General features: G+C 36.8%; 1 protein-coding gene across 2 annotated transcripts; it reads right to left on the reverse strand.

Moving 5' to 3' along the window:
* Window positions 1–819: 819 nt before the first annotated feature.
* On the reverse strand, window positions 820–13,493 carry prkcda (protein kinase C, delta a). Of its 2 annotated transcripts, XM_082137140.1 has the most exons (19): window positions 13,339–13,457; window positions 9,887–9,983; window positions 8,436–8,564; window positions 7,745–7,944; window positions 7,592–7,658; window positions 5,266–5,425; window positions 5,154–5,185; window positions 4,844–4,929; window positions 4,628–4,757; window positions 4,224–4,324; window positions 4,022–4,118; window positions 3,811–3,941; window positions 3,410–3,583; window positions 2,741–2,832; window positions 2,565–2,627; window positions 2,311–2,449; window positions 2,035–2,223; window positions 1,821–1,949; window positions 820–1,733 (listed from the first exon to the last, which is right to left on the reverse strand). In XM_082137140.1, the coding sequence occupies exons 3-19, from the start codon at window positions 8,542–8,544 to the stop codon at window positions 1,575–1,577; spliced, it is 2,058 nt and encodes a 685-aa protein (XP_081993266.1). In that variant the 5' UTR covers window positions 8,545–8,564; window positions 9,887–9,983; window positions 13,339–13,457; the 3' UTR covers window positions 820–1,574. The 2 variants fall into 2 exon arrangements, with proteins under 2 accessions (XP_081993266.1, XP_081993265.1); XM_082137139.1 differs by lacking the exon at window positions 9,887–9,983 and having other exon boundaries at window positions 13,339–13,493.
* Between the last annotated feature and the right edge of the window lie 3,849 nt (window positions 13,494–17,342).

The raw sequence follows: 17,342 nt of genomic DNA on the forward strand, positions 1-17,342 counted from the left end.
TCTGAGACAGGAAGTCAGAAACAACATACATCAAAACAATGCATTTTGATATGATAAATTAATAGAATATTTGAATAAATGAATGAATGAATAAATTTAATTAAATTGATCAAATTAAATAAATTAATAATAGCGATTAGCCCAATATAAAGTAAAAATAAATAAAATACATGTTTAAGTGTACACTACACTAGTTTGTCCAATGTGTCCTCAGACTTTTATACCAGTGTTACATGCATGCATATTTATTTAGATTTTTTAATTTCGAGATCTGATTAAGCAACTGTACTAATAACACACAAAGTACATAAAATATATTATTAATATTCCTACAAAATATTATAGTAAGCAAGTGACAACACCAAACCCCGTACTGTAGAGGGCGCTACGGCACAACTTAATTGGATATAGATCATAGTTTTCACAGCAGTTTTAATTAATATTAGATAGTTAAATTAACAGTTTTTATAATTATGAGGAATGACTGTCAAATATAAAGTTAAGGGTACTTTAAGGATAAAACTGCAACACTGAAATACTGCTGTATTGCCCTTATACAAATAGTGTGTTCCTGGGGGGGGGAGTTTAGGATTTTGAAGTTTTTAAAAACAAAGAAACTCATTTCTAGATCACTAAAAGGAAAATTGACCACGTGAGCCTCTTTGTGAAAAAGATCATATCAATTTTTCCACTACTCTTTTCACAAAAAATATTATACACGTTTTTTTTGTTCTTCTGTTTTTATAACATTACTATAAAGGTGAGATACAAAAAAACTAAAACTAAATATGACTAAATATAAATCACAATCCAAGTCAGTTTATTCACCATCAAAATGTTTATTAGACCCTGTTAAGTGTCTCATCCTAAAACAGAATCATGTACTGAATTTGATCATGTGGTCTCTTAATGAGTGGATCTTATAAAAACACCTTAAATGCAACAATATACACACAAAAATACACAAACGGATGACACTATCAGAGCTAAGATAGCTATATTTCTGTACCAGATATACAAATTTCCTAATTAAAACACAATATATTCATTTATCACTTACAAAGCACATATTCAACATGTTCTGGTCAATCCTTTGTGCAAACAATTAATACACACACACACACTCACGGAACAGACACAGATCATTGCAGAAATTCACAATGTAATTATGAATGTAGCATGCACATATTGATTTAAACAATACTTGTATATAATCTCTGACCTATTTTGTTTTTGTACACTTCTTTAAATTGCACTTCTCCCAAACCGAACAACACACTCCCTGCATTCAACCGACAACTTTGTCCTAACCCAGTTAGTACTAACCTAAGTTATTTTTAGACATCCTAAATTTGTAAGGACAAGTTAAAAATTGCATTTAGATTGGGAATGAGACTGAAATGTATATTAGGTTATAAAAGGCTCCATTAGAAGCTCAGTGACAGCCTGTCTCTTTTAAAGGAAGAGTTGGGAAAGTGCTCATGGTTGGTTTGGTAAGAGCAATAAACTGGCTCAATACTATGATCACATGAACATAACATATTCTTTTTCTTTTTGACCACATTATAAATGGGTCACTTTTGTAAAAGATGCTCCATTTTTGGATTAATGAATGAGAAGCCAGCAAAAGCGCTCTGGTCCATGGAATCGATCAGGCCTTTCTCGCAGTGTGAGAGACGAGGTTTCTCACTCAAAAACTCCCGGTCGAAGTTACTGCAGTCATTTGGAGATTTCTGCAATTAGACAAGACCAGAAAAAAAAAATTGGCAAACACAGAAAGACAAAAAAGAAGAGAAACAGATGTGGGAAGAAAAACATACCACTTTGGGTTTGAAGGGAGGCTCAACTTCTTTACTTTCTAGAGCAGGCCAGTTGACAGTCTTGAAAAATTGGTGGCCTCGTATATTACCCACAATCCCTAAACGGCGTGATGGGTCGCGGTCAAACAGCTGTGTGCAGGAGAACAAAAAGGATAGTGTAATTGCAGAAATTTGATTTGTGTTGTTTTTAATTGAGTTTTATGTGCACGTATACCCTTTCTAGCATCTCTCTAGTATCCACTGTGATCCAGCGGGGATAATGAGGTGTGTCCATTCGGATCGATTCAAACAGCTCGTCCTCGTCGTCACCGTGGAATGGAGATTGACCAATCAACATCTCATACACGAGCACGCCAAATGACCACCAGTCTACTGAGAATGAGTACTGCTGACCCAGCAGAATCTGTGATTTACCACACACAAACACATCAAGTCAGGCCCAGGCCATTGTTGGTCTGAGAGTGAACCAACATAAAAGTGCATTTTATACCTCAGGAGCGATATAATCTGGAGTTCCACAAAAGGTTGTGGCCCGATTCTCCCCAAACACGTTTTCCTTACACATTCCAAAATCAGCTATTTTTATGTGACCGTCTCCATCTAACATCACATTATCCAGCTTGAGATCCCTGACAAAAGGTAAAAAATTATCACTGAAAATGGTCCTGTGAATTGTTTCAGAGGTGAAATGGGGAAGTAGTGTGTAATTAATACATCAAAACAGTGGTGTAATTTTGTCTGTACCTGTAAATAATGCCTTTGGAATGGAGAAACTGCAGGCCACACACTATTTCAGCTGCATAGAACCTGGTAAGAGACATCAGATTAATTTAATAACATGCTCACTAAATCAAGGGCTCAGCAATATTTTTATATTATAGAAACTATTGTTATTTTGTATGCATATATGCATGACATACGTGGTTCTGTACAGATCAAAACGCCCCTTTTCCTGTATATGAAACATCAGGTCTCCTCCATTCAGATACTCCATCACAAAGAATAAGTGCTCCTGTTAGAGATAAACAAATGAAAAACTATTTGTAGCTAACAATTAATATTTGTGCGTGACATTGTACATTAACTTATTGTTTGGTACTGTCACTTTAAGATTTAGACACCCTGCAGACCTAGAGTAACTGTGGTTAGGTTTATAAATTGGGATTGGGTGACATCCTTAGATTTTGTTTTATGTGGTATAGATGGCTTTTACAGCCACTTTCTTGGAAAATCTGATAAAACGATTATTGGTCAGTCCTTCTTTATTGAGTTTAAGACCAATGTGTAAGTTGTATTTAACTTTGAAACTACAGCCATGTCTTAATGTAAAGATTTTAGCTGGGGAGGCATCCAATTAATAATAATGTCTAGTAAAAATACCCTTATTTTAATGAGAAAATAGAATTTTAAATGAAAAATTTATTGGAATTTTATTGAAAATTTTAATTTAACTGGAATTATGAAATGTGAAAAACTTCAAATTATCATAATGTACTAAATGTGACAGGCATAACTGCATACATTTCAAGTGTTTGTGTAACTAATTTGTGATTGGGTTTTTTTTGTTGGTAAATGTATGTTTGGTGTACCTTGGTCTGAAAAGTGGAGTAGAGGTGCGTAAGAAACGGATTGTCCCAGGCGAGAGCCAGCACTCGTTTTTCTACCATGGTGCACTCCACATCATCATCCATCAACACCACATCTTTCTTCAGTGCCTTCACCGCAAACCATTCACCAGAGCCCTTTAGCTCAGCCAAAAGCACCTGACAACAGAAAGATGATGAACAAGGGTTTGTGTTCGTGGCCTTGAGCATGACTGTATGTAGTAGCTACCTAAAACTTAGAAAAGGCAAAAGGCTAAGTAAGGGAGCTTCCCATATAATCCTGTGCCCCTCCACCATGATCACATGACATAAGCAAAACGCATTACCTCCTTCATGTCTTCTACACTGTATATGAATGTGAGTGGGAAAGAGAGTTTGTATGTTACCTTGCCAAAGCTTCCCTTGCCCAGGACTTTATGGAATATGAAATGCTCAGCAGTGATACGTGTTTGGTGGGTGAATCGAGAGGGGGGACGAGGACTCAAACCCTCCCATAGACGACCATAAGGAGCCACATCTGCAACATAGCTTTTCTGATAAACTGAAATCATCATTTTTATTGTTATAATTACCACCATTTAAATCAAGCACTCTCACCATTAACATCAGATCCTGGACTTTTGTTAAAATCCTGGTAAACGGCAACATCCTGTGAGTTGCTCTGTGAGTTGCTTTCAGGTCGCTTGGTGGATTTCTATGACAACACAAATATACACATAACTTTATTTCAGTACGTTAATGCTGTTATTTTTATATTAAGGGCCTCATAACAAGGGCTTGAGCAAACATTGATATATACAACTGAGACTTGAGTAAGAGCCTCTGCCAGTAGTTTCTGATTGATGCCACACAAATTAGCCACTTTAGTCTGGCACTTATGATGGACATTCATGGAACAATCTGAAAAAGAAGAGACAATTGCAAACATATAATCAGAGTCCAAAATTAAGACTAGCCAAACACCAAATAACAAAAATAAAGTGGCTTTTTTCCCCGAAGTACATATACAGTAACTAGACAGTTTACAGAGTTACAGACCATTGAGCTGGTAACTATATTAGGTGTTTCTATGTATTAAAATGGTTTAAACCAAAATGTAAAACACCAAAATATGTTGCAAGTTAAATAAATCAAAAAGGGAATTAATTATATTCATTTTCATAGTTTTATAATAATACATGTACTGTTCACATGGCAACTCACCCTCACATTTGAGGCCCTGTTTGACAAGACCCCACAGCAGACTGCCACAATGGTCACAAAAGGTGGGACTCATGTAGTTGTTGTTCTTAAAGCGATGTGGCATGTCAATCTTAAAACGCTCCTTCTGAAACTGTAGACACAAACTTTAAATGCCCTAACCCTATCACAATAAAAAAAATAAAAAATAAAAATCAAATAACGCAATACAGCACATACCATGGTGTCTCGACTATTGGTTGCAGTGCCTGTGCACCTTCCAATAATTTTATCAATACACTTCTTGTGAATGGCAGCATTGCATTCTGGTGGAGAAAAACATAATTTTTTTAGGTGGGTTTAGGAACTAAGACTCTGTGTGTTCAGTGTTCCTTAATTCTGAATAAAACAATTAAAAGTTGAACAAAGGGAAGCAATCCAATCAAGTATTTCCCCTTTTAGGGTACATTCTTACTAAAGCATGTCTGTGGACATAGTATGTGGGCAAGCATTTAGGATAATGGGGAAAAAAACAGCAAAATATACTCACGTCTGCACTTGTAACCTTGCTTGTTGAGACCCCTGGGCAGTAAAAGACAAAATTATAAGTATGTCTGAATTATAAACTTCTAATGTCTTATAACTGAACATTCAGGACTGACCAAACAAAATCTCTACAGACAGAGCAGAAGGTGGGCTGTCTGAAGAAGGTGGCGATGAACTCATGGTTTTTGATGAAGTGAATCTTAGCCTGTTTAATAGCTCCACGACGACGAGTGAGAGTCGGTATCTCGTCTTCTGTCACAACTGACTGACCACTCTCTGAGAGTGAAAGAGAAAAAACGAAACAGGATGGAAGCAGAATCAAACTGAAGGCATGAAACTTTGACAATAAATGCATGAGATCGTTATGTCCTAAAAGAAATGAATTATAATTTAAATTAATATATATAATATATAGTAAATATTATGCTTTTTTTATTCAACTTTTGAAATGCCTGCATTTTGTTCCATTCAGTTTTGGAATGGAACATTCAGAAAACAGTTATTTAAAATTGTAATAATATTTCACAAGATTACAGTTTTTACTTTAATAATAAAAAAAATGTAAAAATAGGTAAGCATAAGAGACTTTCTTTCAAAAACATTTAAAAAATGTATTACCGGCATGTACACTACTGTTTTAAACAGTAGTGTACATCATTTTGCACATCCCTACACATCATTACAAACAAATAGAAAATCTGCAGTGGAACACTTTGTATTCTAAAGACAATAAAACACAATATACGAGGACCAATGGACAGAATGTTTGAAGGAAGACAGAGTAATGCAGGGAAGATCTGTTGTGACATGTTCAGCAGATACATTCCTTTGCACAGAACTTTAAAAGAAGTCCAAATGGATTCACACGCACGTGATCAGATAAGCATGCCATGACCTCTCCCAAAGCTAACGGAAATAGGTTAGATTCAAGCAGGGCTGCGTTTTTTTGTGCCCTTGCCTCGCTAACTTCTATCCATCTCGTTCACTCAGGTATACGTCATTGCTTAAGCAGTACAAGTGCCCACTACTGCCGAAACCCTTGAAATGTATTTAAACAGAACACCCTAAGCCCTTGATCTCTTGGAATCTGCTATGTAGCTGATTTATTATTTACAGGTTTTTTTCCTTATGAATTTGTTTTAGCAACCATTCTATAGGCCTGTATGTATTCTTGGGCTGTTAATTTTTTAAAAATATATAAAAAAAAAATATAAAAAAATAAAAATATATATATATATATATACACACAAATATTAAATATGAATATATTCATTTTATATTAAAGGTGCATTAAGCAACTTTTTCATGTTAAAAATACCCGTTTTCTAACCCATACATGCTTAAACAATTGCCTGATGGGCTGAATGAGCCCTTCTCTGATCACTGAGATTGTCTCTATAATCCTGTAAAGTAAAATAAATAAGAGGGATTCGGGCCGGAATTTTAGACTGGGCGTGACGTCATGCGCGTTCACGGCACGCTCACCTGGCTGTCTGGCAGGTTTGTGTATTCGCCGCCATTCTCCGTAGAAGATGGATTCTAAGAGACCGGCTTGTAATTCATTTCAAACACCAACGCAAACTCCACGTAAGATAAAAAAAAGAAAACTTTTGTCCGTGAGCGTGCACACTTCTGGCTGCACTTTCGCTTGCCGCCAGAGGGGGCATAGTTCTGCAAAAACTCAGAGACTTGCGCAATGCACCTTTAAATAAAATATTTTAAAAATACACAAACGGAAATGAAAACAATACAATAAACTATAACTGTGTTTTAAAGTCATCTTAAGGTAGCTACAAGTATTAAATGCGGTTAAATGTCTAAATTACTCCAATATCAAACACTAGAGTTGTGTGGGGTGGGGGTAAATTAAGCGTGACCTGCTGTGACGTCACAAACGTGTTGTATTTTGGTCTATGGATCTGCCTGAAGAGTACATGTTGAGTAGTCAGCTCCCTCAGTCAAAATCAAGGAGTCGAGGATCTGTCCAAATATACTTCCTTGCCCACTTGAATGGGGGCGGGGATTCCCCCGAGGGGGAAGTACACAGGGAAGTTTGCGAATGTATGTCTAAAAGTGGACTTAAACGTAGCCCAGGGCTTTAAATTAATAAAATTTACATTGAGAAGGAGCTCAAGGGTGGCACTGAGGTGAAACGCCTGTGTCCCATTACTGACCCATAACTCAGGGTGGATGTATTAAACTGCTTGAGAATAATATGAATAGCTCCCTTTAAATTAGCTGTGTTCATAAAAAGGGCATTTCTATGAGAGCAGCAATCCAGTCTCAAGTTAATGATTCTTTTAGCTCTTATTTGGAAATGCAATTCATATTGAATTTAGTTTGTTGCCAAGTGATAAGATGCAGTCAGTATAAGCACTATTAAATCACTGGAAGAGAGAAGAGAGATTGTGTGCTGCTTATTTGAGAGAGAGTATGCCTTACCTGTATCTAAATCCTCCAAAAAGAACTGTACAGACATCATAACTTTCCCTGAAGGCTGCAAATCAACCTGAAAATGAAGCGAGACTTTATAACATTACCTGTGAAAATGCAAACATTGACACTACATGACAATGCATAGACATAACCACATACCCAAAATTCTGCACGTCCGTTTGCCTTCTTGCATCTTTCTGCCAACACAGACACACCCACAGTAACATCTGCTAAAGGATCTTCTGCAGTTCTCATGAGTAGTATTTGTATGACACGTCCCTCATAAATATGTGCATCAAAACTGGATCGCCAAGCAGGAAACATGGTGGGCTTCTTCTGGATCAATGTTTTTCCTCGTTCTTAAAAGAAAAAGGGGATATTTTTGTGATCCAGCATAAACCATTGGGAAATGTTTGGAATGAAATACTAGTATACTTCACAGTATACTGCAAACTATTTTTAAAAAGTATGTGAATTAGTATGCAAAAGGCAGCAATAAACTTGTTTTAATTTTTTTATAAGTATACATTTTTTTTTTGTTGCTAGTTTTGAAAATCAGCCAGAAAAAATATATTAAAAATGGCAAGTGATATTGCTTTCAGTCACATGGAAATGAAGGTCAAGTCAGGGTTCATTGCATTGTGGGAAACAATATTTTGTGCGCCGTTCTAAACTACTCATTTGGCAGAATGAAATGGGTAATTCAGTTCTATGCAGATGGAGGATTTACATGCTGTTCCATGTACACAGAGTCAAAAACAGAACAAGAAGCATGGCAATATGCCATTCCAAACATAGCAATGCACTTGAAACCCCCATTACACACACACGCATGCACACATTTACTCACCAGTGCTGAGAGCTTCCTTCATTTTGACGGCACAGAATGGTGCCTCAGCCATTGGCGAGAATGTGCCAAGATCATAGGCATTAAACGCAATTCTCAGGAAAGGGGCCATGGCAACCCCTCAGGCACAGCCTAAAAAAAGACACAGACATCCAAAATTCTTATGATTTTAATCAGAAAGAAATACATCAGCATTACTGCATATAGGAAATCAAAACAAAAATATTACTTCATTATCAATTTAGAACTTATATCATTATGTTGTAATTATATTTAGTCATAAACAGGAGGTTATACATTGTTTATGCTAGCACATGTGCCTGCAGAGGAAATTGTGTAGTCTCATTATTAGGGATCTTGGTGTTAATTTCTCTGTTCTATCATTAAATGTAATAGTAGCTCTATTGTTCTCTTAGTAGTTTCATGATACTTTTTTATGTTCCTTAAGTTTCGTTATCAATTCGCATCAAAAATATATAGTCATCCACCCTCTTTCTGACCTTTAGCATTAAGTGGGCCATTTTTTTCTGCTGCGCCTTTAAGGCTTCTATGTAAACGAGATTGAGTGCTTTGCTGTATTTTCTCAAGAGCAGTGGATTTGCTACCGCTCTGTTGGTCTCTTTTTGGTTCAGAAAACAATCCATGCTGAAATGATCAGACTGACATGATGACAGTGACCATGAAATAAAAACAAACTTGAACTGCAGTTCCAAACACTGGGATTCTTTAGAAGGAAAATGCAGAGTGACAGGTGCTACACAGAACCAAAACTATTGCATTTTAACTCTTCTCATTAGTATTTGCAGAGTTTAGGAGTAAAAGTATCCTACTTCCTTCTTATTACCTCACTGTGAATGGGTGGACCAAGTACCAAAGTACCAAATAGACATTGACGGGGAAATGCAGGCATTCATCAGAAGGTGTCAGAATGTCAGAAGGTGTTTTGGGAATAAAGATGAAGTTTAGTATATCACTATTTATTCTCAGAGAGTCTGATATACTGTGTGCATCAAAGTCTATTTCAAAATGTTTAAATTTCATTTGATTTGAAACATTGAGTGTATTTGTCTGCGTGTAAAACTGTTGTTAACCTAAAATGTCATTGGTCCAACAAATAGGCTAGCTACTAATAAGTTTGTGAGATCTGTATTTACTCAAGCGCTTTAAATCCAATCCCAATAAATATGATTAAATAAAAATATTGAATTGCAAATTAAACCTTTTAGCTAAGGTTTCTTAGTTTAATTCTCATGCGACAGGACCATTGTAGAGAAAGGGCTCCTGGTAATCTGTAACACGGTTATCCTTTCAATCCTCAATTGTCTATTTCTATTACATTATCTTGCTTTATTGTGCATCAAAACATTTGGAACATGACCCAGATGAGGTTTATAGGTTATGGTAATAACTGAGACTAAAATTGATTGGTTGTATAATGTCAGGACTCCACCCACTTCTATCGAAAGCCAATGACATGAGTCAGGCTGTGACTGCAACATTGAAGCTTCATAACAAACTTGCCGGTTGTTCACTGGACTTTAGACCGTTTTACTACAGAGTGTGTAAGAAAAAGAAAGACAGGGAGAGAGAAATTTGATCAGTCAACACACCCATATGCACACACAAACACACATTTCTGTTTTAGTTCAATTAGGATGCGTACGTGTTGAAACATGTCAGAAACCAGCACAGAAACGTTCAAACAAGTTGCAGCATCTCAATCTAAAAAACCTAAATCTGCACTTGTGTGTGTGCTAGCGAATCAGTTGTGTGTGGAAGCCTGTGTCGATAACATAAGCTAGCAGCACAGTACAAAATCAATTCTGAAACATCAGTCTCTCCGATTCACACACACATAATGAATCCTGTCAATGTCTGATTCTTCAGCAAAAAAAAAAAAAAAAGTCTAGAAGAGCCTGAGCAACAAGTCTGTGCTCCTGTGTAAGCTTAAGTGTGAAAATGAGAGCGATATAGAGAAGATAGTGAGGGTGGGATGATGGGTTGGGTAGGCAAATGTGGTTAACGGGCTCCATGTGCTTTTCTGAAAATAATTGACACATAATAAGTATTTAGAGAGTATTTGTAACTCTTAAACCTTATGACAAGCTATAACAGGAGCTGAAACAATTGTAAGGGTGTTAGAAGTGTGTTTGTGTGTGCAAGGCTTTGTTAGGTACATGAATCACCAGTACTATTGCAACAAATTACTAATCCTATAAGTATTAAACATAAAGGGATAGTGCACCTAGAAAATTAGTCTACCTATAATATGAAACTTGGGCCATACCATTAACATTACCTGAGCAGTTGAATTAAATGTGCTATAAAAACTGCACTTATTCAGGACGTGCATTTATTGCATGGATGAAGAACATAATGTGTTTAAAACGCATATACACAGTTCAGTGGAATCAATGATAACATTTGCCCTCTTTAATGCTGTTAATCTGAATGCATGAAGCAAACAGTTTGCTGAAAATAAACTCAACAACAACAACACTGAAATAGGAGTGCACAGTTTATCTGTCAAAAGTTGCGTTCATTACTAATAATGGTAGGTATATATATATGGGGTGTAACGGTACATTTATTCTCCCCGAATCTTCACGGTCTGGTGCATACAGTCAGGCGACGAATACAGTAACAGGTGATCCACACTTCAATCCAGAAGGGGGCGTGTGCAGTAATGCAATGCTGTTTGCAAACCGCCACAACAGGAAAAAAAAAGAGCAGAAGAAGAGACAATCTATGCACCAAACCAAAACAAGGGTGTTTCTCAATACCAAGTACACAAAGTTGGGACTTGCGAAGTTCGACTCAGGAGTACAAACCGAGAACGGGAGGACGCAGGTTCAGTAATTCTGCAAATGGTACAGCAGCGTTCTTGATAACGTCACTCACTCTGGCTCTTCCAGTTATCTGTGTGTATTTACAATAAAATTAAATATGTACACCACACTGCCTCTTTTCATTTTCTTTTCATATGACATTTTTTTCTCTCTCTCTCTCTCAATGGTTCAGGCAATGTGTGCTTATGTACTCTGATTATCTTATCTGATTATTGTTTTTTTGTACACATATGTACATGTACAATAAATGAAATGACAACTTTTTGTTAAATGTCAGTTTTAATTATCAATATCCATTATGAAAGTATAAGAAGATATACAATAAGATATAAAAGACAAGCAAACAATTCAGTAAAACATACGTTTTACATTAAAGTATAACTACCTCAGGGGGGACTAAATGCCGCTATGGTGGATCAAACTATAATTTGCACTACTTTCTGTTCAAAATAAATAAAAAGAAACCTAGCATTGGGGATTTGTTGCTTTTTCCTGTTGTACCGAACTTGTATCGAACCATGACCCCAAAACCGAGATAACGCTACGTAACGAACTGTGACTTCTATGTACTGTTACATCCCTAATACATATATAAATATATATTGTATTTGTGAGTTACCCCCCCCCCCCCCTCCCTCCCCAACTCTCTTAGCCCCCCTCCCCTCCCGAAGGCCATTGTGTAATTCACACCCTGCCAGTAAACCAGCCAGAACACCGTAGTACCCATACTGAAATCAGAAGACCTTAGCAACCACATAGCAGAAATCTTGTTGCACATAAAGTAAAGCATAACGAAACCTCTTCACACTGTGTCTATCTTTCACAGACCATCTGATGAAATTATCAATGTATTACCAAAATCACTGTAACTAGTTGATTTAAAGTGCATGAAATACATAATCTAAGAATGTACTTCACATAATCTTTCTTGCTGATTTCTTGCGTCTTTATGTTAATTTAGTTAACATTAATGTCAACAGGAGCAGCAGGTTTCATCACTTAGCCTATGTCCACAGTCACACACCATTTAATATAAGGGACAGGAAGGAACTATCGACACCCATGAACAGAATGAAAGAGTAGTATGGTGTAAACTGTTCAACCACAGCAGGATGTGTGTCTCCACTGCAAACAGTTATCACGTCATCACATACAAGTGTAGGGATCCACAGCTAATATTAAAAGGAAATATAATAGAGATTAAATCTGTCCACAAATCACCCACAACAACTAAAAACACCTCCCATTAACAGTAAAAACCTTTAACTAAAAACAGTAACAACCATTTCAAATTCCACCATGCCCCAACACACACACACTTAGTCATCTCAACCAGAACCACGCTCCATCTGTTTTGTGTATTAGATCAATAATCATTGATATTTTGAAGAGAAGCGTGTCAGTGGCATTTTAGTCCCCCTCAATGTCATCAATTGGGGCTATTTATGAACTATGAATAAGAGAAAAGTGACAATTCACTAATAATAAAATGTTACTAAGTTAAAGGTTTTGTGTAACAAACTATCTAATGCCAGTAGTCTACACACCACAGGCGCGAGCAGCATTTTTGGATATCAACAGTTCGGAACTCGCCTGTAATATACAGCTAAAATGCTCTCTAGGTAGGTCACTAGGTTGAGACACAACCTCTATTGCCTTTTCAACTACGTAGAGTTGTTGTATAGCACCACAAAGTGCGGAAAAAACCCATTCTGTCAAGGTCCAGTAGACAGCAGCATAAATTACAGTGTTGAGTGAAACTGCGGTTTGCACTGCGCCCTTTTCATTTCATTCTAATAGCCTACATATGTTTAAGGTGTTTTGAGAAACATAATGGCATAAAAAACACTGAGGAAGAGAGGGATTGAGGTCTGATGTATCTGCAAAACCCACCGACTGCCTCTGCGCGCGGCGCTCGAATCAGTTCAGCGCATCAGTCGGAAAAAAACAGCGAAGAAAATGAGTCAAACACTCTAAAATGCAACATTACAAAAGTTCTGACACGACCTAGCAATATTCGATCAAAAAAACCCAAGAAGTGATGTGTAACTTCTTACCTTTCCACTGGAAGAAACGGACTTTTCTCTGAGGCGCCTGCTTTCTTCGATGATTGAGTTTTCGTTTGAGGAAGTACAAATCGCTCGTGGAGTTCTGAGTAAAGTAGGGCGGAGTGACGTCGCACAGGTGCTCTCTTTCTTCGCGCGATGCCTCTTCTGGCTCAAGCGCGCTCTCTCAGATGCCTGTATAATAAACCATTGCACTGAACAGAGAGCACAGGTGCGTTTGTAGAGTCTGTATCAGTACGGCCAGTGTGTAGGCTATGTGAGTGACCTCTTTGCGAAGGGCTCATGCGGAGGCACTGGCGGTGTACCTCTAGATGCCCCATTGATTGTATGCTTATGGCAAGCCATTTAAACATTTATTATTTTCATTTATTTCGTTTTTAGCAGGGCCCCCCAAACCATCATTGACACTTATGGGGACAATATTTGATTTTCTTGATGCTGATGCTGTTAAATTATGCACTACTCTCAGTGTTGTTAGGATGACTACAAGTTTTAAAAGTAATTTTTTTAGGATGGTCTGCTTCAGCTTTCTAACAGTCCTCGCAAATGTAAAAATGATTATGGCCAATTAAATTAATAAAAAAAAAGTCATGCTTTCCTGTTTACAAAAGCTGAACGTGAGCCGGCATATAGACAAACTAGGTAAGAGTGAAGTGTACATAAAGGCAAGCCAAGTTTATTTACATAGCACACTTCAAACACAATGGTAATTCAAAGTGCTTTACAGAAAAGGAATTAAAATAATCATAAAATAATCATGCATAAGAAATAAAAAATAACAATCGTTTTAATGTATTTAATCGTAAAATAAAAATATTATATTGTAATAAACATTTCAATAAATTATAATTTTTCTAATATTTTATTTTGTTTTTGTTTATTCCCTTTAAAGGGGAACTATGCCGTTTTTTTTAGCTTAATTTATCTTAACTGAACAGCTTCGGAGTCATTGGAATGGTTATGTGACTTTTTTCGGATTGAATGGTGGTCTTCTCGCACCCCCCTAGCGCCTGTGAGTGGAAAAACCACCCTTGCAACTTTGGGCTGGCGGGCCGTGATATCAGGTCTCGCAATGTAACGAATTGCTTTACGGCACTGCACACATACACTATCTAAACATTTATATGCTAGCCTTCTGTATATCATACATACCTCAGTGGACATGACAAACCAAACAAATGCACATGACCAGAGGGAGAAGATGGGAGGGGAGAGAGTCGCCAACGAGTTTTGATGACAGTGTTGTCAAATATCTATTCCGAAGCTGTAGGGGGAGCTCTATAGAGAAACCCGCGAGCAAAAAGTGAGAAAACAGCTAAGAAATTGCCAAAACTGTATAGCGCCGCTTAAATTCTTAAATTTTTTAGTTCCTTTAAATAAATCAATAAAGGAAATAAAGAATAAATAGTCCCCCCTACCTCCAAAAAACTTCCCCCCACTAGAATGGTGCAGGTGTGATGTCAGAACCCTGAAGAATTATTTGCCTGGTGCCTTCGAGATTTTCCTGTGGGGTTTTATAATTCAATTTATGTAAAAAACCTGGGGTAAACATAACAATATTTTTACATTTTGTTCTGTAACGTACACTGCACAAGCACAACACTTACACCCCAAACTGCTATACATATAAAAAACTGAACATAACTGCTTCAAAATTTGCATTTTCGCTGTGGGTGTATGCAAACCAGGCTTTATTTTACATGTAAATCGAAAAACCCCATCATAAAACCCCTATAGGAAAATCTCAAAGGAACCAGCGGCGAATTAGTCTTCTGGGTTCTGACGTCATACCTGCCAAATTAAAACTAAGTAGGCCCATACTTACATAAAAATAGATGCTATAGTTGTTTTTGATGAATACATTTTAAAACAGCTTGCCACATACGCCAACATCATGTCCACAGACACAAATGCAGAGAGGAGAAGTGATACGTTTGCTGCTGATTTATAGATAGTTTACTCAAAGGCATTGAGATGAGGAACAGACCATGCATCTGGTTTCTATATGTGTCCATGGAATATTATCTAGATGCTGAAAGTTCAGATAAATGTGGGCGTGAAGGACACAAAATGTGAACATCTACATCCTTCTCTGTCTGTGTGTGTGTGCGCGTGTGCTTGTAGTCTTGTCCTGCTTTCCTCCTCTTGGTCCGCAGTGCTGTGGAGTGTATGTCCTAGATTTAAGTGTGTGGGTGAGAATTAAAAAAAGCAAAGAAACAACAGTATGTTGCAGAGCATTTGTGTGTATGTATCTGGTGCAGAATTGGAGGTGGTGAAGGGGCTGTTTTGCTACTCCTTGGCTGATCTACAGATAAATGGTTTATTTTTATGTTTGAAATAACCACAGCAACAAATGATCTTTAATCGTTTGTCTTTGTTATCTTTGCTTGTGAAAAGAACATTAGATAAACAGCCTAACAAAGTACATGGATGAATTAGTTTTAGTGTACGGGTCCGTTAGAGAGAAGTTTACATTGCTACATAAACTTTGCATCTTACACACTGTCCCTCACACACAACACACACATACTCTATAAACAGATAAGTGATGCCTTATATGTCAGTTTCCAGCAGTAAAACAGAAGCCACATGTCTTCCTCTTCTCACCACACACCAAAGATAGTATTTTACAAAGTACTTGTAACATTTTTGGTGGAATTACACATGTAATGTTAGATAAATGAACCCAAATAAAATGGAAGTGGAAATTTTTAAAATTCTTTAGAGATAGGTTTATTTCCTGTTTATTAATAGTAGATCAGGCCATCTGACATGATTTAGAAAACGAGAGATTCCTTTTATATGTGTGTGTGTGTGTGTGTGTGTGTGTGTGTGTGTGTGTGTGTGTGTGTGTGTGTGTGTGTGTGTGTGTGTGTGTGTGTGTGTGTGTGTGTGTGTGTGTGTGTGTGTGTGTGTGTGTGTGTCCATGTGCACTGACTGGGTAATTTACCAATAGATTAATTAAAAGAACAGACAATGCTTTTATTATAAAATAGAGGGATATTTTCCTCCCCCTCTCTTTATCACTCTGCTGCAATGCAGAGGAACATAAGGCACTTAAAAGACCCAAAAGTGTCATGACAATGTCACTGTGACACTGCTACACAATCATACACTCATACGCACATTTTCTGTGTCTCTGTGATAGCAATCCATCTAAATTCTCATCTTTGTTGCTTCTTCTTGGGTGAGCGTAATTTGTACTCGAATAACATCCCGTATCCAGTAACGTCTTTTCCTTGCCGGAAATGACATCATTGTCAATATTAAATATTATATTACACATAAAATTGTTTACTCATAATTATTTACCAATTACTTAATGCACATAATTATTTATTCCACATCTATATAAAGAAACATATGGCTCTTACAGCCTCTCGATCACTCTTAAGTCAGATTTTCTTGGTCTAGAAATATGAAAGAATAAAAACTGGTATTCTGTAATATGTCTGTTTGACCATTACATCCATGATTATCTATCTTTAATCTATTTTATGACCTAAAACGATAAAACTGTTTATAATTTACAATACACACAACTGTTTACCTTTAAAATTAATTAATTTACACTCATGGGCAAAAAATGGGCCAATCCAAAAATGGCAAATTATATTTAGTTGTCTTTTAATGGTCTTAACCATTTTAATCACAAATCGCTGGTCAGAAAATAAGCAAGAATTGCACAAATACTGTAGATAAAGTAATTTAGCATGGGATAGCCTTCCCTTTTGTTTTCTTTAAATGTTTAAGCCATGTGGGTAAACTTGCAGACAGCTTTTTACAGGAAAAAAAGTTAGTGTTGTTCCACTTAATGTTAATGGCTTCATAATAGCCATTTTGGGTGTGGCCCTTTTTTTGCTCGGGAGTGTACTGAGAGCCATGCATTTCACTATGCCAATGTAGGCAAATTAAGTCGACTTTGTTTAATTATAGCTCTCTCGGTGAGAAAGGTGAAGTGGGTTGGGCTATATAAGCAGTCTAATTAGAGTCTA

Source organism: Leuciscus leuciscus (genome assembly GCF_965113295.1).
Source record: "Leuciscus leuciscus genome assembly, chromosome: 14".
NCBI lineage: Eukaryota > Metazoa > Chordata > Actinopteri > Cypriniformes > Leuciscidae > Leuciscus > Leuciscus leuciscus.